Source organism: Lagopus muta, chromosome 2 (assembly GCF_023343835.1).
Source record: "Lagopus muta isolate bLagMut1 chromosome 2, bLagMut1 primary, whole genome shotgun sequence".
In the NCBI taxonomy this organism is placed as follows: Eukaryota; Metazoa; Chordata; class Aves; order Galliformes; family Phasianidae; genus Lagopus; species Lagopus muta.
The window spans coordinates 83,741,746-83,765,132 of NC_064434.1; the positions used below are offsets into that span (position 1 = coordinate 83,741,746).

Here is a 23,387-nt window from a genome sequence, read left to right on the forward strand (position 1 = left end):
AATGTAAATATTTAACAACCAAATCAATTTTTCATTGTGTGGAACACTATGCAATTGACTCTCGGTTTCACATTCTCTAACTTTTTTCTTAAAAGTTTTATTCTCATGGAATCAGTAGTGGAACTAACTGCCAACATTTTTCAGCCTCTGTATTGGACTCTGTATCTCTTACCTGACACTTTATGAGCTGACTGCACAGTATAGTCCTGATAATGGGGACTGTAAAACTGAGGGGAAAATGCTCCTGCTTTCAGATTTTCACCAGTACTGCCACAGGTGGGCTGCTGCTGCTGCTGCTGCTGCAGTTGATTCATTGGTTGGCTCAGACCTCTCGAGTTGCAGACAAACTCATCTAATGCATACAGGAGAAAACAAAAAAAAAATATTAAATCAAGCCATTGTAATTGTTATAGTAGCTAATACTAATTTGAAGCAAATTGTTCCTCAGTGTGACAGTGACACAGTGTAGGCATATCTGAAGTCTAGAAACAGTATCATCTGGAAGTAGTATTGTACTAAAGATATGTGAAGAATGAAAAACAGTGTTTTAGAGAGAAAGCATCAGTTCTAGCTCTGAAATGTCTGCACATTAGATCAGCACTAGGTAAACCTACCTCTATTAAACTGCTCCCTGTTTACCTCCCAAGTAAAGGTATGGACAATATACGAATAAACAATCTACTTGGCATCTATAAAACATACTATAAATTGTTCAACAGTAAGCTATACAACTCGATCTTGAATTTTACATTCTTTGTATTTTTTTTTTCCACAGAGCTTATTTGACATGTCCTTACAAAATAGCTTTTCTTTCTATTCAAACTAGCTTAACATTGCAAAATCAATTTCTTTTCCCCTACCTGTAAGAACACTTGTGCTGAGAGACTTCTTTTCTGTAAGCAAGGAACAGTTTTCCCCTTTGAGAAATTTCATTCTCTTCCACATCAACTGAGATGGGTTAATGACAGATAGATCTCCCTACAGTTTGGAGAAAAGCAAAATGAATGATTATGCTGGTGATCTTGGTACATGCAAAAATTTGAAGGGGATGCATTTTCTTATGATTACCCCACTCAGCTGTTGCAGTGCTTGCTCTTCATAATCCAATTGTCGCTTCAGTTTCAAACTATTAGACAAAGCAATTCTTGCTGGGTTTATATCTATGCTTCTTTGCCCCAAACCATCCAGCGCCCTGTTGAAAAAAGATTTCTGGGTGAGCAAGAAGGCAAATCTAAACTATCTTTTTCATTTATACAGATTCTTCTTTCATCTATTTCATCTATTTAAGATGCCTCTGACACATGACACTGTATGTTGAATGTCTTTGTTTCCTTTTATCAGTCATCCCACAGACTTTGGGAACTTTGGGGATCAAAGGCTAGCATGAACAGCCTCTAAAATCTCCACTCAGGCATAAAAATAATATGGAAAAGAGTCATGAGATTTTTAATCTTAGGATTTTGAAAGCTACGCCTGTCTCCTTGCTAAGCACAAACACGAGTTGTATGTATTCAAGAAATCTACCCCTTTCTGCCCAAATATTTCCTAAGTGTAATATGTGGAAAACATAAATTCTTACCTTTTTTTATATATGTGCACGTTGGGAGAATGTATTGGGGGTCCAGAGGGGGAATTTGATAGGGTTCCTGAGTATTTATCCATGAGTCTCCATTTAGCAGGAACATATTCTAACGGCGGATCAGGTGGCCACTGGGTGTTCGGTCTACCCCCCATCGAAGACAGTGGAGTGCTGGCTTGGTTGTGGTATGGTGGCAACGATGACCTACTCATATTGTTGAAGAACACAGATGATAGGGACCCAGAACCAGGGTTAATGTTTTTATTTGATAGCTGTGGGAAATATTTCTCTGGGAGGAACTGATTCTGTGAAGCAGAAGCAAGAGGTTGGAAAATGGTACTCATGCTACTTAGACTCTGCTGGGTATTTTGTGCACTGTCAGAGAGAGGATGTTCTTCTTGGCAGATAGGGCTTAGCTGGAAATCTTCTCCATCCATAGGAATGTAAGGAGCTAAGGTTTCAAGGTCCAGTTCATTGAAGTCAGTCTGCACAAAAATGAAAGAAGTTAATGAGAAACCTAGAAGTTAATAACAGTTGTGGCACTAAAATGTGAAATACCAGTTGGGAGATATGAAGTATAAAAAAAAAAACACAACAACACTGTATGACAAATTTATGTAAATGAAAGTGGCTAGCTGCTCCATATTAAAAACAAAGAAACAAACAAACAAAACATTATTACTATGAATTGCACATATGCGTACTCATTCCGGTTCAGACAGAGTTAATCTCACTCACAGTAGCTCACACAGTATTATATTTTGGACTTGTGGTCAGTGTTTTAGCTATTGCTTAGTAGTGCTTACAAAGAGTTAAGGCTTTCTCTGTTCTGCACCTTGCCCCACCAGTGGAGTAGGCTGGTGGTGGATAAGAAGCTGGGAGGGAGCACAGCTATAACAGCTGACCCCAGATGACCAAAAGGATATCCTATACCGCATGACATTATGCTAAGCAATAAGAGCTGGGAGAAAGAAGAAGAAGCTGGGAGGCATTCAGAGTTACAGTGTTTGTTTTCCCAAGAAACTGCTACATGTGATGGAGTGCTGTTTTCCTGGAAATGGCTGAACATCTGCCTGCCAATGAGCAGTAGTGAATGAATTCCTTATTTTGCTTTGCTTGCACGTGTAGCTTTTGCTTTCGCAAACTAAGCTGTCTTTATCCCAACCCAATTTCACCCTTCCAGTTGTCTTGCTCATCCTAATGGAGGGAGTGAGCAAGTGGCTGCATGGGTTTAGCTGTCTTGTGGGGTTAATTGACAACATTTTTCATTTTGAGGTTTTACAGGAGTTAATTTATTTATATTTTGTTCAAGAAATGATGTTTTGTCACTAATCATCAGGCCAGATCAAAAAAAACCAGGTGCTGCTTATATTCCTTATCCAGTCTACAGAAGCTTCCAATTTCTGAAGCTCTGCTTCTCTCTTTTCAGCACTGCCACAGTGACACCTCCAAGGTAATTGCTTCATATTGTAAGGGATAGAAGAGGATGCCTCAGCTTTTCAAAGCATATGCTTGTGTTAGTGCAGTGCATCCAAGTTTTGGTGTACGTTATGACACTGTATCTGCATGCATCTCTACTACTGTCTGCTAACAGAGGGCCAATTTTCCTGGTTTTGGGAGAGATATTAGATTCTTACCTGGGAGTTGCACCGACTTTTTGACTCTGTGTCCATGGCAAAGAGTTTTTCAATCACCTCAATCTTAAGATCTTCATCCACAGAAGTGTAGTAATCTTCTGGACTGTTTGGCTGCGCAGAAATAACAATTGGCTATAAGAAGCCAAAACAACTACAGCTTAGCATACTCAACTACATTTCTACCATATCATTTCTTCCAACATCAGATCAACGGTCACTATAAACTTAGAGAGTCACAGTGATTTAACAAAGGCACCCAATACAACAACTTAGTTGTCCTGTTAGTTTAAATGTTTGGTTTTTTTTTTTGGCACATCATACTAATAACATGAGACATGTACTATTCAATTATTTTGTCAAGAAATTATAACACTTCACAGTACCTCAATAATTTTATTGAAAGCGGACATAAAATAATTTTGAGTTAGACAGGACTGCTAAAAGCCCTGCAATGAACAGAGACATCTACAGCAAGATTGAGTTGTTTGGAGACTGGTCCAGCCTGACCTTGAAGGTCTCCAAAATCCAGTTGAGTTCTAGCCTAGTAGTCATCTAGCAAAGTTCTGATAAGAGTGGCTCTTGCTCTCGAGGGCAGTACCCTGGAAAACTCATTCATTCTTTCAGCAGTAAACTCTGTGAAGCCACTCTCAAAAGCCAGAGTTGGGTAAACTTTCTTGATAAAGACTATTGTTTCGTAAACAAACAGAAAGAGGACTGGCCTGAGGGGAATTTTGCTAATGACCAGACCACTTAACATTGGAGTTTCATTTAGGGCTAATTCCATGTAAGATGATAGCAAGTTCATCTACTAGCTGGTTTATAGACTAGTTGGTTCATAATTACTTAGTGAGACAGAGGAAAACAAAGAATGCAATATAAAGGCAAGATACAGTTTCCATCTGACATTTTTGCTATCAGTGCTTTCCTACACAAACAGCATAGGATAAAAATACACAGTACAGTAGGGATATAGATATGCCGGTCTTGTTACAAGCATTGAGACAGGACTGCTAACATGAAAATATCATCTCCTGATGGGACTTGCATAGAGAACATCACTTTTGCATTTTTTAAAAGCTTTTCTTACCGTGGAACAGCTACTGTTGCTGCTTACACTCGGAGTACTGCTGCCAGGTGCAATCTGAGGCATTGTAAAGGACGGTATTGTCAGCGTTTCACCTTGAGCAGCATGGCTTTTCACTTCTACTGGCCACGGTTTGTTTGGTGTCAAAACAGCACTGGAATAGGCAGGGGTTTCTTCAAACTTCTGTATCCCTGGATGGAGTTCTAGCAGTGTTAATAGTACAATATTAATGGATGCTTTTAGCTTGTGCCTGTTATGATATAATTACAGCTATTCACTAACAGTAAACACTAATCCTAGTTGCCATAACAGTAAGTAAGTTCACAAAGACTTTATCTTGTTCAGTCTGATTCTGCCCTCTTTCACAGAAATTTTCCACTAATGCGAGCACATGAGCTCCTATCACTGTCACTCTTGATTTATACATACAGCAGACAGACCTGGTCTATTAAGTTTCTAAACATAGGCTCATATGTGGCTCTTTGTTGTACAGAAATTATTTACACAAATACTAACCAAAATCCAGGGAAATAATGGCATCTCCAGGTGTTGGAGCCAGCTGTGCAAGTTCCTCTGGTTCTTCTTTTAGCTTAGTAAACAATAAATCACTCTTGTCCCTCCCTGAGATCCCGTTCTCAAAGGCACTGCTCATCGTCAACAGGTGAGGCTTGAAGAGTGATTCTGTTTGGTCCATAGAGAAGACAATATCATTCTTCTCAATTTCACTAGAAAGAAGAAGAAAGAGTTTAAGTACTTAGCACTCTAAAGGAAAAAGATGTGGTAAAGTCAGGTATTATAACTCTCTAAAGGTTGCTCTAAGAGTATTTTTGGTTTCTCACAGCTGAATGCCAGGCTCTTGACAGACAAGGCACAGTTCCAGTGTTGCTGAGCACCACAATCTCAGATGACGCAGAGAATGTGGTCAGGACTTCTGTGAGAATACTCAGGGCTTTGTTGCTCTGGTTTTTAAAGGGATGTACTCAGGGCTACAATGACCCAGACTATCACTCAAATAAGTATTTTATTTAGGCCCTGTCTAGGACCAAAAATACATGAGCTTTTCAAGACAGAGATTAATCTGTGCTTCTGTTTTTTGAAAAGAAAATGGCTTTTCCTAGGAACACAAGATACACTTACTACTGAGTTTTCTCTCTCTGTCACAGTACTAGAAAAATAAAATGCATTTAGTAGTTGCATTGCACAATAAAATCTTTAGTGCAGGCCTTATGTTCTGCTTCACCAGCAAAGCAGAAGAAAAAGGCTGTGGTGTAATTCAACAGCTTGTATGGGAACAGGCATGCCACATTTCTTCATCAATGTCTAACATCAGTAAACAAGATTGAACAAACATGACTAAACTGATTTCAGCATAGCAGCACTGGATAAATAGACCCTTCAAAAATATTTCTCATCCTTGCATTTTTTCCAGCACAAGGATTCAGAAATGTTTTTCCTGTTCTGCACAACTTACCTCAGCACATAGTTGACACAGATGATACACTGAGGCTGTAGGTTGCGCGTGTTGTAAATGACGGTCCCTTGAGTTTCCAGCCACACGTATCCACCATGCTTGGCAAGCATACGGTACTGGCCAGTCACCACTTGACCTTTTGTACACACTAAGAAATGGGAGCAGAGAGATAAAAATAAGGTAGCAGCACAAGTAAGAGTGCATAATACGTAACACTTGTTTAAATACAACTGCTCCCAAGTTTTCATTATGCAGAACTGCACTAAAACATTTGTAAACAGTGATCGTAGAATGGCCAGGTTGAAAGGGATCATAAAGATCATTTAGAACCAGTCCCCCCCTGTCATCAGCAGGGTGGCCAATGATGCTCAACTTCTAGAAAAAATCAGCTATTTTCAATATAAATGAGTCTGCTAAGCTGAGCTCTCCTCTCAAGACACTTGGCATTTGAGACCTTTAGATTGTCTGAGTATTTAGATCAATGCATGGTTGTTTTTTTTTGTTTTGTTTTTTAATTTATTTAATATAAGATTCTAATTGCCCTAAAAAGTAAAGTCTGCTGACTGCATATTTCTTGAAAGTTTCTGTTCCAGTAGAATTGCTCTCAATTTTGGTTCCCAAATTGATTTAGGAAATTATTCAATAGTCTCCCTAATTTAGGTGGTGGACAAAACCAAGGGTCAGACGATTTAAAAGCAATACCCACAATAAAGTAATTCTCATGGTTTAATTCCATACCTATCTCTTTTTTACGCCTAGTCAGGAGCTGAAGGCACCAACAACACAAATGAAGTGAAAGTAGCCTTAGCACAATATTGGTTTCAAGTGGTTGAAGAAGTAACATCACTTTTAAAAAGGTATCAACATTGAGAAAGAAAAAACATCTTATTTATCTAGTTTTGGTTCTCTGTAATAGCTTGGAATTAACAAAAGAGAAGGAACTGAGACTCATGTGAAAAATCAAATAACGTTAACTCCAAATGTTTTATTTGAACTGGCCTGTGTTTCTCAAGCAATATACTGACGACAGCACAATTCAGGTTTAAAGTTTCATGTAGGCATTCAAAAGGTGAAGGTTCTCAAGGTGTTTTGAAATATTAGAAAAGAATGGAATTTCAACGTGGAGCTCCGGACATCTAAAATGTAGTTTTATGATGTCTGCCTCATACACACTTTTCTTAAAAGCAAGGTATATTGTCATGCAATTTACAACTGTTCATTTGAAAAAACTAGGAACTCCTAGTGATCAATAGCAGTAGAATTAGGGCTGGAGTACACAAACAGTACAAACAAGAATGTATTTATTTGTATGCAGACATAATTACACTGAGTACCTAAATGGGAACTGGCGAACTCAACACTTTGGCAGTTTTTCCTTTTAAACAGTTTTATGTGTGAAGACAGTATGTCATCAAAGTAATGCCCTAAAAATAAAGCATTTTACTCAATAAGACTGGAACTTATTTCTGCATTCTTTGCACAGAATAATTCCTTGTGAATGTGGCCACTCAACAGTGACTATTTATTGTCACTCTCTCCTACATTGCCACAATACAAACCCACAATCCAACCCTGTGAAACACAACTGCATTGTAGATAATTGTCACTGTTTATCTTTCTATCTCTGAAGTTTGTTTGTTTGTTTTCTTCCTAGGAATATTTAATCATCCTTCATTTAATTTATTTAGACAAAGTAGAACATTACCTTTATTGATTAAATACTTCTGGCAGAACAAAATCAAAAGGCTTTCATTTCAAAGTGTTTTAGTGACTGAACTGTTCTGCTCTGCTTGTGAAACACAATTACACAGCTTCCTAATCATCAGCTCATCAATAAGAGTCATGGCGTAGGCGCCTGCTACATTACAAAGAAGCTTTTTACTGCTTTAATCTTTTTTATTATTATTATTCAAAGCATGTCATGTTCTGATATAATAAGGTACAGCAGAATCACTCCTTGGGGTAATCTCATAAATTACTAATATACTTGTAACTGCTGACTTTGTTATCAACACTGTATTCAAGGTTCCGGATTCAGAGCGAACTATATTTTTTTTCTTTTAAAATATACATTTTAAAATAGATATATACATGCATGCCTGGATTTTTACAGAATTAGTAACATGTCAACGAAATACATTCATATTCTACACCTTACTGTTGGGAATAGAAAGGTGCATTCTATTCTAGGTGTATCCTAGGTGCATTACCAAGAAACATGTCCCAGACAGTGACATTCAGTTCTCCACTGAAGTCAACAATGAAATTCTCATTGGTTTTAATGGCAACAAGACCAAAGCCTAAATGGAAGTAATTACAGACTATTAATCACTAAATTGGAAAATATAACTCTACAGTCAATCATTTGTACAGGCGTATGCAATAAAACAGATTTACATCTTGTTTGCATAATGTGTGAAAAACAAGGTATGCTAAATACTGCCACTTTCTAATCTACTGATGATGACTTAAGACTTTCATATTGTATATGCAACTATTCTTAAGAACACAAGCACTACTGTGCCTTGCTTGAACACAAGGCTGTTAATGAAGAACTTTGGCAATGAAAAAAAACAAACCTGCAGTACAGTAGAACTGCAATGAGCATGATTTACGACTAAATTTAAAGGAAGAAAAGGGAAGGAGTCCTGTTTTATTTATTAGACTCATTTGAGGTTTCTCTCTTTCTTCCTCTTTAATGGACTTGTGCAAGGCCTTTGACATGGTCCTGCATCACATCCTTACCTCAGAATTGGAGAGATAAGGATTTGAAGGCAGGACTATTTGATGGATAAAGACTTGGTTGGATGGTCATGGCCAGACAGTCGCTGTCAATATCTCTATTTCCAGGTGGAAGCTGGTCACTAGTGGTGCCCCCCAGGGGTCTGTCTTGGGAATGGTGCTTTTCAACATCTTTATCAGTGACAGACACTGGGATTGAGTGCACGCTCAGCAAGTTTGCTGATGACACCAAGGGGAGTTGTGGTTACATAACAGAAGGGAGGGACATCCAGAGGGACCTGGACAGGCTCAAAAAGTGGACACATGAGGATTTAATGAGGTTTAACTAGGCCCCTGCCCACAGCAAGGGGTCAGAACTAGATTATCTTTAAGGTCCACTCCAATCTAAGCCATTCTATGACTTAAGCTTCACTTTCCTTCTATTTTCTATACATCTCTACGATACTGACAGAATTGATCACTATACTGTTGTATATTTCTCACTTTAAAAATATTGTTTGATACATACAAGGGTGCTGATCATGAATGCTGTGTTTAGTTCTGTATTCTGATTTACAACTCTTTATACAAGCTAAGAAGTGGATATTTTCATGCATGAATGAATATGGCTAGGAAGAAGCAGTTAAGTCCTGTACAAGCTACATGCTTGCTTGGTAACCTTTTGCATTAGACAACATCTCAGTAATAATGGGATTTTCCTAAGCCTAGGGATTTTCTAATTTGTCTTTGTGGTCATCCTCTGAATTGCTAAGACGTCTGACTGACAATTCTGTTGAGGGTAACAGTATATATGGTGTTAACCATAGCATGGAGTGTTGACCAGTAGAGATGATCCACGCTGACCTTGTATAGCGCCATATGCACTAGGATGAGTCTGATTCTGAATATTTTCTATCTGTGTAATGCACTGTATTTTCAGCACTTTTGCTAGTATACCTCACCCCCTCTCTCACTTTTGACTTCATTCAGCATCTTGACCAACCCTCATGTCCAACAGCACAAGTCTGTAGAACGTGATACTTTCAGTAGACACAAAGGGCTGTCAAGCATCAACTCAAGCCCTTTGTGAGATGATTCCAATTGCTACATCGAGGAGAAGCCACCATCAATACCTGGTCAAGAGTACTAGTAAAAGCAATCTAGAAATCTTTACACAAACAGGTCTTGATTCAATGGTCCTATCTAATTAATTAGACAGGGATAAACAACATGGGCTCTTTTCAGCCACCAAAAAATTTGCCAACTCTCATTTTATTCCCTCTAGCATTCTCATTCTTAGATGAGAACTCAACAACTCAACAGATGTAACTCAACAACTCAAAACCAACTGTAAAGCATAGTCACCTATTTCCTCATAGGATTACTTCTAGCCCATCATGGGCTACCCACATCCTATCTGTAAGTATCACTCTTTCTCACTGTTAAAAGCATGAACACATTTTCAAAGAAACAATTTTAACAAATATGTTCCCAGAGAATCTGTAAGTATGGTGTGATTATTATTATTTTTTTCTTCAGCAGCTCTGGAAACCCGATGATTCACACTAACACTGTTATACAGCACCCAATTTTAATCACTGTCAAACATTCTTTCAAATAACGTTCAACTCAAAGCTGTCCTGAATCCTTGCCATTGCAGCTAACAATACACTGTATTCCCTTTTTCTCCTTAAAGTCAGACAGCTACTCTTTACTGACACTTTTCTCCAAGATGTACAGAAAATACTTTCTTCTAAGTGCATTTGCTGGGTAATTCCCTACAGACATGATGTAAATCATAGTCCTTCCTGAGCCACAGAGACATTGATCATAATAACTACAAGGCAGTTTATGTTTTTGTTTATAACTTGTGTTCTCCAGCCTAGCAGCTCTGCCTTGTTTTTATTAAAACAGCAGCAACAGAAATTTTAGTGGTTCTTTGCTGAGTACTCTCCCATGCACCACTAGTTCACTGGTTGTAAAGCCAGACGTAGGAAGCATAATTAGCATGTTAGGGCACTATGCTGTCTCCAGCCACTGTGCCACCTTTAAGGACAGAGACTGCAGGTTTGAATCAAGCAATTTTAAGATATCATAAGATATCTGCCAAATAGAAGGAACAGATCTTGGCTCTGATCTCCGTTACCAAAACGACTCAGGTATTTCACGTCAAAAACAGCTAAGGCTGGCAGTTTAGGCATAAGAGTAACAAGAAGAATGTGTTTCTGGCAGTATATATAGTCTGTATAATGAATACCCCGTTTAGAAAGTCTCTTTGCACATCTCTATTGAGTGATGAGAGAGTTTTTTTTGGTAGAAGAACATTTAGAAATATGCTGTACTAAGCTCTTCCTTCTACTCTTTACAGCCTCCCTTGTTGCTGAGCCAGACAGTAGACCAACAGTACACCAGAATGATAAACCAGTAAATGCACTTCTCACCAAGCTAATACTGTCTAACTCAGCTTTTCAATTTTTCAACTGATCTTTGTATTACTCCTGAAAGAAAGATCCTCTTTTAGCTATGATCCAAATTTAGTTTCAAGTATGGCAAAAATCAAACCATGTAGAAAGAGCAGCAGCAGTTTTCAGCAAGACAAACATGGCAACGTAAACTTTCTTACAAAGAAAGAACCTATTCTTTTTTCTAAGAATACATGCACATAAATACCCATCCTCACACACAGGGTGCACTTATATTTTCAACTACTTACTGAGGTATCTACTAGTTGTGGCTTATTATTTGCAAACTGAAGAAAACTAAGAGAGTGACTTACAGTTCTGATGACTTTTGGTCATGTTCTCTGAGTCCAAGGCATGGTAGAACTCATATGCTGAACGGCCCAGCAACTCCTCTGGGTGATATCCAATCAATTCTGTTATTCTAGGTTAAGAAAAGCCAAACATTTAAAATTCACATCACCTGACAGTGCATCACAGCACTCACTTCTAGTCCTTAAAAAAAAAAAAGGATTAAAACTACTGTGTGAGAAATCCTGAACTTCCCTACACTTTAGAAACTACAGAGGATTTCCAATCATGTTCTTAAATATTTCCATGTTAAGAATAGATTGGCTTTTAATACTACTACTCTATTCCTAGAAATATCTAGGATGGTCATCATTGCACATGTTGCAAATTTTCCCACTCATTGTACAGTATCTCCTATAGAAGCTCAGAACAAGGAAATTATTGCTCAACCTGTTCCCTACCCACAGAAACTCCCACTACCATCATTCAAAAATAAATGCACTCAAGGCAAAGGAATAGTGGCTGGCACCACCAGGTTTGAAAGTATATAAATTGTAAAAGCTTATGTATATGAAAGTGTTAATTCACTGCTTTTGGTATTACATTTAATAAAAAAGCAAGGTGAGTAATTAAGGACAGTTAAAAGAAAAAAAATCAGCTCTTTCACTTAGTGTTTCTCAATTGTATGAGAACTTCACCATGTGGATTAGGTTACTTGGGTGACTAATCCACAAGCTAAGTAGGATTTTACACAAAGAAAGCTATGATCTGAAAAAAAAAAAAAAAAATGGACTTTTTTCAGAGCTTTTCTGAGTACTCAGGCAAGGCACGGTTTGTCACCAGTTCCTGAGTAAATGAAAATAGGTCAGCACACTGTGCAGATGAATCTCTCTAATGAGGGGGTGGAGGAGAAGGGTTCTTTATTCCTAAGCTAAATTTGAATTAAAACCGTCATTCACACACATTTACAGAAAATACAGTTAGTAAAATAATAATAATTTAAAAAATCCTCTATATGCATTCACAAGTTACAGATATCACACATCTCCCGGGAAAACACGGAAGCATTACTGTTTTTCAAGTCAGCAACAATGGTCTTGGATGCCTCTTCCTAGCTTTGAAACTGCAAAAATCACCCACAGTGCTACACGGAGAAGTACCAAAACAACTGCAAATCAACTGCTTGGCTGTCATAAACCTTAAAAAGCCAGGAAGTTTGGAAAGAGGGTCACATCTTACAGCACGTACCTGCCATGAACAGCACTGCCCAAGTTTTATGCCTCATAACTAAGCTCCCCCAGAAGGATTTATCTGACACCACATTTGATTAGTAGCATTACTGCACTGCTACTTCCAAGATGCACATCTCCACTGTTATGCACTGCTTGGAAGGACAGTTGTGGCCCAGCCCTCCAGATAGAAGCATGTCTTTACAAGACAGACATGTAAATACTGTAACACAAACAGAACAAGAGCACGGCAGTCATCTAGATCCCCCTCGAGCAAGGAAGATGAATCAGATGCAGCTATTTTGTGTACAGTTTGAAAGCCAAGGTGTTGAGTCAGCTTTTCCCTCACCTCCACAGAAGCTCATACCCCCAGGACACCTTGGTTGGTCACGCTGAAAACTGCTCTCCATCCTCATCTCCATGGAATGAACCTGAGCTCGTAAAGGTTCAGCTAAGCAGACAGTTGCTGATTTTACTGCATTCCCCCAGATAACCTGGTCTTCTGTTTGTGTTTATAGCTTTGTTTATGCTTACCATTAGACCAACAAAAGGGGAATTCTTGAATCACTCTTCACTGGCAAGTTGCTGATCATTTAAATTGTGACACAGTCTACTCTTAACTTTTCTTTGAAACCACAAATGCCTTTTCATTTTAATAAAAGCAAGAGTCCTCATAATGAGTGGGTCAGAAGAGCTAAAATGGCAGGAGAACACACTGAATACAGAAGGAGCCCTAATTAAATTAAGGCTCAAAGTACATTTTTTGCTCGCAGTCGTGTGGACGTACTGGAGCAAGCAGCCAGAGGTTTTTTCCAGACCAGTGTAAATACACAGTCTTTAAAAACTGAAACTATAGCCTTTGGTTGCACAATGGCAGAGCACCATAGAGCTAGCAGGTTAGTTTGGAGCTCAGCACAAGGGGAAGGTTTCTAAAATTCAGGAAGTTCATAATTTAATCTTAATCCTCTCATTTGAAGCTCAAAAGCAAGTAGGAATTGCATGCAAAGAAGGAAAAGGAAATAAAAGTAATGAAATAAAAGCAGCAGCATGCACCCAGAAGCACCAATGCAAATCCAAAACCAGCTGTAGAGGATGTCAACAATGGGACTGAAATAGCAAGCAAAACATATGCATTACAGCAAGCTAAGGGACTCTTAACTCCTCTCATAGATGAATTGCAATCTCTATGCCAACACTGTCTACTTCAATCCTGTAATTCCCCTCTCAAGTTACTCCTTACTAACAAGCTCTTAACAATATGTGTTCCTCTCTACAAAATTACCCTTCTCCTTATTCTATGGCATAGGAAGACTTGTGGTATGATCCATCTGTGATAATGCCAAGTTTGATTAGATCAAATTTTGTCTTGGATTCAAGTTAGCAAATGGCATGTAGGTTTTTACTACAGCCAACAAAAAAGTATACAAAAAGATGCTCACAAACCCGACAGGACTGACCAAAGCCACAGCAAGCAACAGTGAAACACCAGTCATAAACAATTGTTTTTAAGAAGTTACTTTTAAGCACAAACTGTCTAACCAGCCTCACTGCCCTTGCTAACTGATCTATTATTCTGGTATTGGCTTCATTACATTTCTCTTCAAACACTCCTGGGAGTAAAATGTTTTTTTTTCTGGAACTATCTATGTCTTTCACTCAGCCCCAAACACTAAAGAGCTGGCTGGCAACGTTTCCTAGATACACTTTCAAATACCACTATTTTATAACAAGTATTTTCTGTCCAAGAATTGCTAACAGCATTGCTTTCTGGAGCGAGAGCTGACAGGTCGCATGCTCCTTTCTTCCTCCTCTGGTGCTGCTAACTCCAGTAAGCTTTGATGCTCACAGATGTTGGGGCCAACATCTTCCCCTGTGTCCATCACACGGTCCTGTGCCTACCCAAGGCGTTTGCAGAAGACTGGCAGAGCGGCACCGAAGTTGAAACACAGCAAGGGCTGTAACAGCCTCTGCACTGACACTACTAGGGCATTGCATTGAGTTTGGCCATTCTAGTGCAGCCTCCAAAATCTGCATGCTTTCCACAGCAGTCTCTCAGCAATACAGAACACCAAATGAGCATGCAGAGGAGGAAGTGCCAAGCAAAAAGCATACTACAGAGCTATGAGGAGTACCAAAGTAAAAAAAAAAGTCTCAGAAATTTATATGGATTTTTTTTTTTTCCTGTGGTACAAATGGGTCATTTACAAAACCTGAGTCCAGAGAACAAAACCTCTACTTTAACTTAGGCACTAGATGGAAAACTGCTTTTTGGACAAGTTGTGGAATGACAAAATTGGAAAACAAACTGTACGGCGATTTTGGATGGCTTTCCTACCATGTTAGGCTTTGTGTTTTCTTTGTTTCTGTAAAAGCTGAATTGGAGGCATTAGAAGAATACCAATTTTTGTTGAAGAGGACAGGTGGGCTGAAAGGCTGTTTGTGCTCCTGCTAAGCAGCCCTTTATGGAGCACAAACAGCTTTGGGGTAATCCTAATTTTGCCAAAGCAGCACTCCAGTTTTCTGAGCTAAACTTGTCCCCAAAATGCAGCAAGGTCCAAATCTCAAAGAACACGTTAAGAGATGGGCAGCAGCCCTCCAATGCGTGTCTGCCCCAACTACCACTATTTAAGTGCTCTTTTTCACTTTTTCAGTTCATACAGCCATCTCTTGAGATGAAAGTGGAGACTTCTGTGTTAAGTAAAACGATGAATTTGAATCCTGTACCTGGACAGGTACAACTTTGGCCTTCCTATTCATTTTGAGACATAGAAAAGCATAAACGAAGCTTACTGTCCACGGCCACATCTCGTAAGAGATGAGCTATTTCAGGTGTTCTACTTGTCTATTTTTTTAATTGGGTTTTGGTGTTTTTCTGTCTCTTTGCAGGAGTACAAAGCTTTTTATTGTATAACATTACTTGAGTTAAAATAGTATAGTGAGAGCTAACAGGACCAAGAAGCCAGGCTCTTTGTGCAACCTTACTGTAATGTTTACTGCTCAGAGAAAATAGCTGGGTGTGTATTCGTCAGCCCTTGTGTGGACTCTGTGTATGCGAGGGTGTGGATCCCTTAACAAAGCCTTTCTGTATTCAAACTGTTACCAAGTTATTGAAGTTAAATTGGTCTTGCTGGCAACTAACAAACAAACAAACAAAGTTATACTTAAAGTTGAATGACCTAAAGCCCAGAGAGAATGAGAATGAGCCCAAACAGTCACTGCCTCTAGGGTAAAGCTGGGCAAGCACTGTGGTGTGGCACTCCTGCTGAGCACCAGCCTTCCCTCCGGTAAGGTGGCTCCAGATGGTGCTGTCACAGAAGGCAGTGAGACACAGGGAATTTTTCATGGCATCTCCCACTCTAACCCATGCCAACCAAATGCACAAAGCTGAGATCCCCACCCACTCTCCTCAGAGGCAGAGCTGTCCTGATGGGGTGTATCTGCCCTGCTCAGGAAAAAATCAATAAGGGTACACTGAGAACGGCAAGAGTACTCTGTCGCTCCTCCACCCTTGGTCTATCTAAAACAAAGTTTATTTATTAACAAATGCTCTTATTCCTGCTCTACGCAATAATTCAGAGGAAAAAAAAAAAAAAAAAAGAGCCAGTTTTGCCAAATGCAAACCTCTGGTTTCAGCTATCACTCTGCTCCTCTCCCTGCTGCATTAACCCTGAGCAGGGATGCAGAAGGGACAGGACATCCTTTCACATGCTTATTTGCTTTCTCACACAATTTGAAAATATTCTCCAAATATAGGTCAAATGGAAAAGCAACTTAAAACCTCTTGTCAGGAGCTGTGCTTGCATATTTCAGCTTTACGCAGTCCTAACTGGAAGTACAAAACAATCCAGCGTCCTCTCAACTGCGTTATGCTCATATTAGAAGAAAACAGATTGCGACCAACACTATTGGAATTGCATCTTCCTGCACAATCATATTTAGAATCACTGCGCACTTTTGTTCTTCAATTCTTCCATTACAAAATCCCAATCAAGAAAAAGCAAAAAGAGTGTAACTAATTGGGTTTCTTGTAAGCAGGAACACACAATTCCCCAAAGCAGAAATGCCTTTATAGTAATGCACAACATATGCTTTCCAGTGTATCGGTGCCAGGGAACGGGTTTGTGACAGCCTCCAGAATGGCTAACCTGCATGCGCAGTCCTCTCTCATTGTGCAAGACAGATTTTCTCCCTTGTGCTTCTCTCACACATGCCACACACTGTCATCTGGGGCAAAGAGCACTTCCCCCTCCACTCCACAGCACCCCACAGAGGTCTTGAGGGTGAAGGTAGAAAGTCAGCATCACCTACAAGGCCACATCACCCACTGTGCTTTCAAAGCCCCGGTTCCTTCAAAGATACAGTGTATTTGTTTCCTTTGTACCTGTGGGTACCTGAAGTACTTTGGGAGTTTTCCATCAAACACAAATAGAGTTTTGGTCTTTGTTTTGTGGATTTTTCCACCGCAGAAACACGCTGCAGTTATTTCTGTCTACCCGTTGTCCCAGTGGCCCTGCACAGGAAGATATGCTGAGCATCATCACTGCCACTGAAGTAACAGAACTTCTTTCACCCAAAGACTTGCCCCTTTGAGACTAAAACACCCTCTCAGGAGATTGTCCCTGACACGAAGCCTCATGCAGCTGAACTAAGTCCTCACTTGGATTATTGAATTGTGTCACTGATCAGCATTTCCGTATTACAGCTAAAATAATCCTTCCTGAAAACCACTTAGCCAAGATAAGCGGAGCAAGGGAATGTTTTTAAATCACCCTCCAGGAACGGCTAAAGCAGGCATTTAGAAAAACAAGAATTTGAGTTGGGCAACAATGTTTAGTATTTTATGTCTCAAAATCCCTGTCTTTGTGGGTTCACCACCTTGCTAAAATTGTTTTAAGAATACAAATCCTTCCCACATAGCCACAGGCAAGTAACAGACCCACATATATACACATTTTATATTTGGAAGGCAAAACATAAAGGCTACTATCTCAGACATTTCAGATGAGGAAAGGCCAGTCTTACCCACTTCATGGCTTACCCATGTCATGTCTTCCCTGTCCCTGCACCCTCCTGAGGAAAACCCTAAATGATCAAGGGGCTTTATACTAGCCATCTAATTTTTGTTACTTACTGTTGAAAGGTAATCAGTGTATTCTTTTGTCACATAAAAAGACAACAGGCTTTCCTAAGGAGATCACTGATGCCACCTTCGTTTTCTGCAATAGACATTTCCATTGCATGTAGCCATCTTTTGTATGTATTTGAGCTTCACACTGAAAGTGGATCCTTGCATCATGAGTAAGGCCGAGCATAATGGCCATTCATTACAATATGCCCCTGAAATCTTAGAATTTTTGAACTAGATGCTTCAAAAATAAAAACACTGTGGAAGAAGTCCAGAGGGTAGACCTCTTCACACCAGATGAACTGCAAAGAGGGTCCTCAGACTGCGTGAGGAGGCACGCTGCTCCCAGGATATCGGCCCTGAGCTCAGAACACACAATGATCTCTCGTGGTGAAATGATCCATGACAGCCTTGTCACGCTGCTGCAGAAAGGCTGAGTGCACTGAGCAGGGTTTAGGCATCCGACTGCCTCATGCTGCCTTTCCTTTCTCGCTCCTCAGCCTGGATTTACATTCCTGGCATAAGCTACTCCTTTAATGCCATTCGTCTAGCAGCACCAAATTTGATAAGAACAGCTGAGTGTTTTACATTTTTATGTGTCTGCTGAGGTGTCACCCGCTGGAGAGAGACCAACATCCCTGTGGGAGGGAAGAGAGCCAGGACTGACTGGGAAGAACCTGAAACGTGTGAGAGGTTTATTTCCTTCTCTGGCCTGGCTGGCTTCTCATGGCTTATCATAATTTCAGTAAAACATGAATGAAGCCTCCCAACTAAATTATTTAGCAACAGAGATGCAGTTTGGTTGCTTTGTTTTAACGAGAAATCTCTGAAATTCCTTACAAGTTATGTAATTCAGAGGATGCTGTTGCATTTCACTGCTACATGAAAGGTTTTCCCTGTACATCATCTCCTCGTAAATCAAAGCGAGCACATAATGTTTCACTCTTTTTAAAACAATCATATATAGAATCATAGAATCACAAAGTTGGAAATGACCTATAATATCATCTAGTCCAACCATCTCCTCGTCACCATTGCCATCACAAGCACTAAACCATATCATGCAGCACGTCATCCAGATGCCTCTTGAACACTGCCAGGGACTGCGACTCCCTCACCTCCCTGGGCAGGCAATATATCTTCCATAGAAAAGTATCAGTCCTGCAAATTTGCACTTATAATTGCTCAAGCATCAATTCTGGTAGAGACATGAGAATGATGCAATATAGCAAAACCTTCTGGTAGACTCTTGAAATCAACCACGGAGTAAGATTATGGCACCAGTACATTGTTGTTTTTTTTTTTAATGATGAATCACTATTGTCTTGTTTGACTTTTCCTCCTAATAGCAAAATCCTACTGATATCTCAATACTCTCATCTTTAAAGTACTGAACAATAAAGGAATGTATTTTATTGCAGTTACACCATAGCACATTTCTAATTACAACAGACTTGCTGCTAAATTCCCAGAGAGGTCAGAATAAGGTCAGTCATGAGTTTCACACTTGTAACCTTGCTCTCATCCATAGCTGCTAAACCAGCTGTTTTATAAGGCTGATGCATCATACTATTTAAAATAATAATCTTGGTTAGAACAACTTTTAAAAAGCTTTCAAAAGATTAAGCAAATAAATAAGGACTCAATCCTGTGAGTTTTTATTAAGATTTAAGCATGTATATAAACCCACTGACAACCCTACAGAAAACAGGCAGAGAGACTATGGGGACCTCCATTCTTTCAAGAGTCTGAAGAGCGGAGGGCACTGCACCCTAGCTGTCTCTAGATCTTCTCCACCTCTAAAACGTGCACATAGACAAACAGTAAAGGATAATCGCTCTTCTTTGAGCACCAACTCCTTTCAGAGCTCTGGGTGCCTTAGCAGTTCTTAGTTAATCTAGAGCATAAACTACTTTTCCAACTAACTGATAACAGCAACTTAGGCCAAAACAACTATTAGACAGTCCTTGACTAAGGTCCATAAGGCATGTCCCTAGAGGTATTCTCTAAAAACATAACAGAAACTCTCTGTACTCTTCAATTTAAGACTCAAGAAACTAATGTTTATGGCTCTAAGTTGCCTTGTCTTCTGCCAGCAAAGTTGAATTTCTCACTTGGAAGTGGAAGAAATGCAGCAGGAGTACTGTTTTGTCTAAATTGAGATTTGAGTAACAGATTGTACTTTCTTTTAGTCCTTGCTTATCAGGTCTACACAGGAAGGCAGCTTGACTGTTAACTGACTGCTGACTGCTTGTTTTGGATAAAATTGAAATGTCCATGAAAAGGAGAAATCAGTTGAGTTTACCTGTCATCACAGTAGGTGAATTTCATGTCCATGCTATGGCGACTCATGAAGGTCTTGCTGTCCAGAGGGATATCAATATTTGAAGGATGCTGAATAGGCTCACACATTATTATAAGGCAGGTGAGAAGAGGCTCTTTATACCCACACAAAGTATGAGGAGGACAAGTGTTGTACACCTTAACTTGTCCAGTGCAGTGCAAAACCTGAAATAACAATTTGTGAATGAAAAACAGTCTCATAACATATGTTCCCTACAATCCAGAATGTCTTCTTAAAAATAAAACAAATAAACAAAAAAACCCAACAAAGTCAACACTTATGGCTAAAATGGTACCTTCCATGTGGCAGATTTGAGGTTAACTGTTCTGCCTCTGTTGGTAACAGTGCATTTCATCCTCATGAAGAAGTCACGTTCAGTTGACATCTCCTTGTTTTTCTTTCCGAAGCCTGGACCTACAAAAGGAAAGTGGCAAATGAGTTTTCTCAGTTTTGTTTCCTGATTTCTCCTGTTTATAAGCACAAAAGATGCAATAAAAATAATAGACTAATTCTCAGGTAACATAACTGCAGAGACCATCAAAGATGCATGGACCACTGAAAAGCAGTTTGTAGATCATAAACTTTAAGTGAGATTTAAATGGGACTTTTTGCATTAAAACTTATGTTTTAGCTTGCAGCACATAAATCTTCGCGAAGAGTTATAAGAGAAAACATTCCACCTGTTTTAATTTGATGAAAGGAAAACACTAAACAAACAGCTCTGAGGTCTATCAGACATAAGCAGTATTTAGCAAAACAAAACAAAACAAATCTGCAAAGAATTGAATAACAGTTGATGATTGCTCTAGGAACAAAAATTCTCTTTACTATGACTAACAGATCTCTACTATCGGCCAATTACTTCATTTGGTTATTTAAAAGCAAACTCTTTATTTCATATTACCATTTTTCAGACTCAGATTCTCTCTTATTTCTTCATGATCACATGGATGAGTGAAGTCAAAAATGCTGTGTCCAGTTAATTCCACCTATTTAGAAATAAAAATGATCCTTATTTAAATAAGAGCAACACGTACAGAAAATAATGTGAATAAATAAATAATGTGTAATCAAATGGATCAGGGACAATTTTGGGGGGGACTTGTCTTTTCTTACTGAGAATTTCAGTTGCTCATTTATATGCTTTTAAATATCATTTGTTTAGAAGAAAATGTTGCTACAATTAAATACACTAACAGCAGCTTTGGGTTCGTTTCCAGTATCCAAAGACACTATAACTTTGATAGAAATGGAGAGAGAAAACAACAACAGAAACAGTGCTGCCTGGTGTACGGGGCATCTGCCTGACACATAAGACAGTCTATTTCTATTTTATTTTTTATTTTTTTCCCAGAAATGCAGACTTGTTTTTCTGCATTTAGGCATATGCCTAGTTTCTAGGAATTGTATTACAATGACAGGAAAGTGCGAGGGAACAAAGTTACCTGGGTGAGACCCATGTATTTGTTGACATTCTCTGACAAAAAGATCATGTCTCCATCCTGTGTCACCACGGCAATAAATCCCTCCAAAGCTTTCAGGTACAAGTTGTCCATCTGCTGGTCTGCCTCTAGTTCATTCTCATTGTCGGCACATACTGAGAAAAAAAGAAAAAAAGCATCTAAAATCTTTGGCCAGCCTTTTTCAGCACAATCACATCCAATAACAAGGCAACAAAATATTTTTCTGCTCTTCGAATTTCATTTCCATAAATCCTTTCTGGAGGAGCCTATTTTTTTTTCTCCTTTTCTGAGAAGAACATGATCTCCCCATGGAAAGGCAGGAGCTTCTTTGCTAAACCTTTTGACAAACACAACAGATTCTCTATTGACCTTGTTTGCTTTTCTGCTGGACACGTTCTTATTGCATAACACTGCCAATACTCAGACACAAAGTACAGATTCTGGACATACATTCTTTTGGCCACACGTTACCTTCACATCTAATAGGTGCCAAGTGCAGGGCAGATCTTAGAGAAGGCAACTGAATGGTCTTAACAAGAAACATTTACGTAAGGTCAGGTTCTCTAAGGAGTTCAAATACTCTTCCTATGAAGCACGCCTATATACCTCTGCACTCAGAATGGAAATGTCTGTTAATACAATCTCTAGAAGAAAAAGTAGGAAAATTCCCTTGCAGTCCATTTGGGGACATCTCATCTAACAATTCCCAAAATTCCTGTAAAAAACCCAGATCCATCCCGTCAATACCTGCTTTTACACCTGCAGGAGTCAGAACTCCATTCACCTCTGAAACATGTTACCTGCCTATGTTCCCTCCTGACCAACAAAGGGAAAAGCTTCAGATCCCACACATTTGCCTATGAAGCGTTCACAAATTCAGCGCATCTTAACATTTTCGGGGAAGAGTGCTACTGCTGTGCTGAAATCTAAGGCCTTGCTGGAAAAATGAGGACATCCTTGCTTTGTTTTGTTTTATGTTTTTATTTTTGATACTCACCTTTCTGGTTTTTGGTTTTTTGTTTTTTTTTTTGACTTGGCTTCGCTTGGCTGTAGAGATGACTGATGGCACTGCTATGCCTTCAGTGTGTGTGCTCCACCTCCTGAGATGGGATACAATGGGTAGCCACGGCTGCAGGAGAAGAGGGCAGACACACTGCTCTTCCTAACGCCTCCTCTGCTTTCACAGGTTTAAGTCTGTCATCCAGCTGGCCATACAGTACTCTCACCTTCTCAACTCCCACACCAATTCAGCCTCATAAACAAGAAGCGTGCAGATGGCTTGTACATGATTGGTACAGAAGAGCTTCCCTGCAGGGAGGGCTCAGGCTGAGCCCACCAGGACTGTGCTGGCCAGAGGCTCCAATCCTACTGCATCAGCCTGCTTTGTGAGAATAGGGAGACTCAAATAAGTTGCTTAGAGTAGTTGTTTCGCTTTGTTGGTTAAATGTTCCAATTTCAGCACGGAGATTTTAATTGTTAGCACACTCGAGAAAAAAATATTTCGTTTATGTGTTTTTCTTCCTCTCCCTAAAACCATACATTCATATTCTCTTCTTGTGAAAAGGTTAGTTTAAGGAGAAGTTTATAAGCAGAACTGGGGTGTTGCTTTGCAAAGTACTTTATTGGAAAAGACTTTTTTTTGGTTGTTGATTTGTTTTTCTTCTCCAGTAGGGAAGAATCTAAGCCAAACTAACGTGGTTCTTACTATTAAGTATGACACAGCTATGATTAAAGGAGGAATCTGATCTATTCACCTCCTGCAACTGCACCTCTAATACCTAAGTCTAGACCAGAACAAGCACAGAATGATGGGCACTTGCAGCGTGCAGACTCTGGTTGGAGTAGATGAGTGATGACAAAACTGACATCAGCTTCTGCACCTCTCTGGCAGCTGCCCATCACCCATCCTGCAAAGCACTGGAAGGAGCTGGTCCAGCCCCGGAGCCATCAGGAGCACTTTGTGTCCCAAACATTGCTTCTCAGC

The 23,387-nt window shown here is 39.5% G+C and overlaps 1 protein-coding gene across 3 annotated transcripts in view; it reads right to left on the minus strand.

The window, feature by feature from the left end:
* The window catches only part of EPAS1 (endothelial PAS domain protein 1), a 106,769-nt gene that overhangs the window by 2,856 nt on the left and 80,526 nt on the right, over window positions 1–23,387 (minus strand). For 2 of the 3 annotated variants that reach the window (XM_048935848.1, XM_048935849.1), the window contains exons 3-15: window positions 21,386–21,537; window positions 20,845–20,929; window positions 20,236–20,354; window positions 19,902–20,104; window positions 11,269–11,375; window positions 5,772–5,919; window positions 4,817–5,025; window positions 4,304–4,503; window positions 3,217–3,348; window positions 1,580–2,064; window positions 1,069–1,192; window positions 861–978; window positions 173–352 (exon numbers count right to left, since the gene is read on the minus strand). In XM_048935848.1, the coding sequence (XP_048791805.1) occupies window positions 173–352; window positions 861–978; window positions 1,069–1,192; window positions 1,580–2,064; window positions 3,217–3,348; window positions 4,304–4,503; window positions 4,817–5,025; window positions 5,772–5,919; window positions 11,269–11,375; window positions 19,902–20,104; window positions 20,236–20,354; window positions 20,845–20,929; window positions 21,386–21,537 (2,262 nt within the window). The remainder of the gene's footprint in view (window positions 1–172; window positions 353–860; window positions 979–1,068; window positions 1,193–1,579; window positions 2,065–3,216; window positions 3,349–4,303; window positions 4,504–4,816; window positions 5,026–5,771; window positions 5,920–11,268; window positions 11,376–19,901; window positions 20,105–20,235; window positions 20,355–20,844; window positions 20,930–21,385; window positions 21,538–23,387) is intronic. The other variant, XM_048935850.1, reaches the window with a different exon arrangement.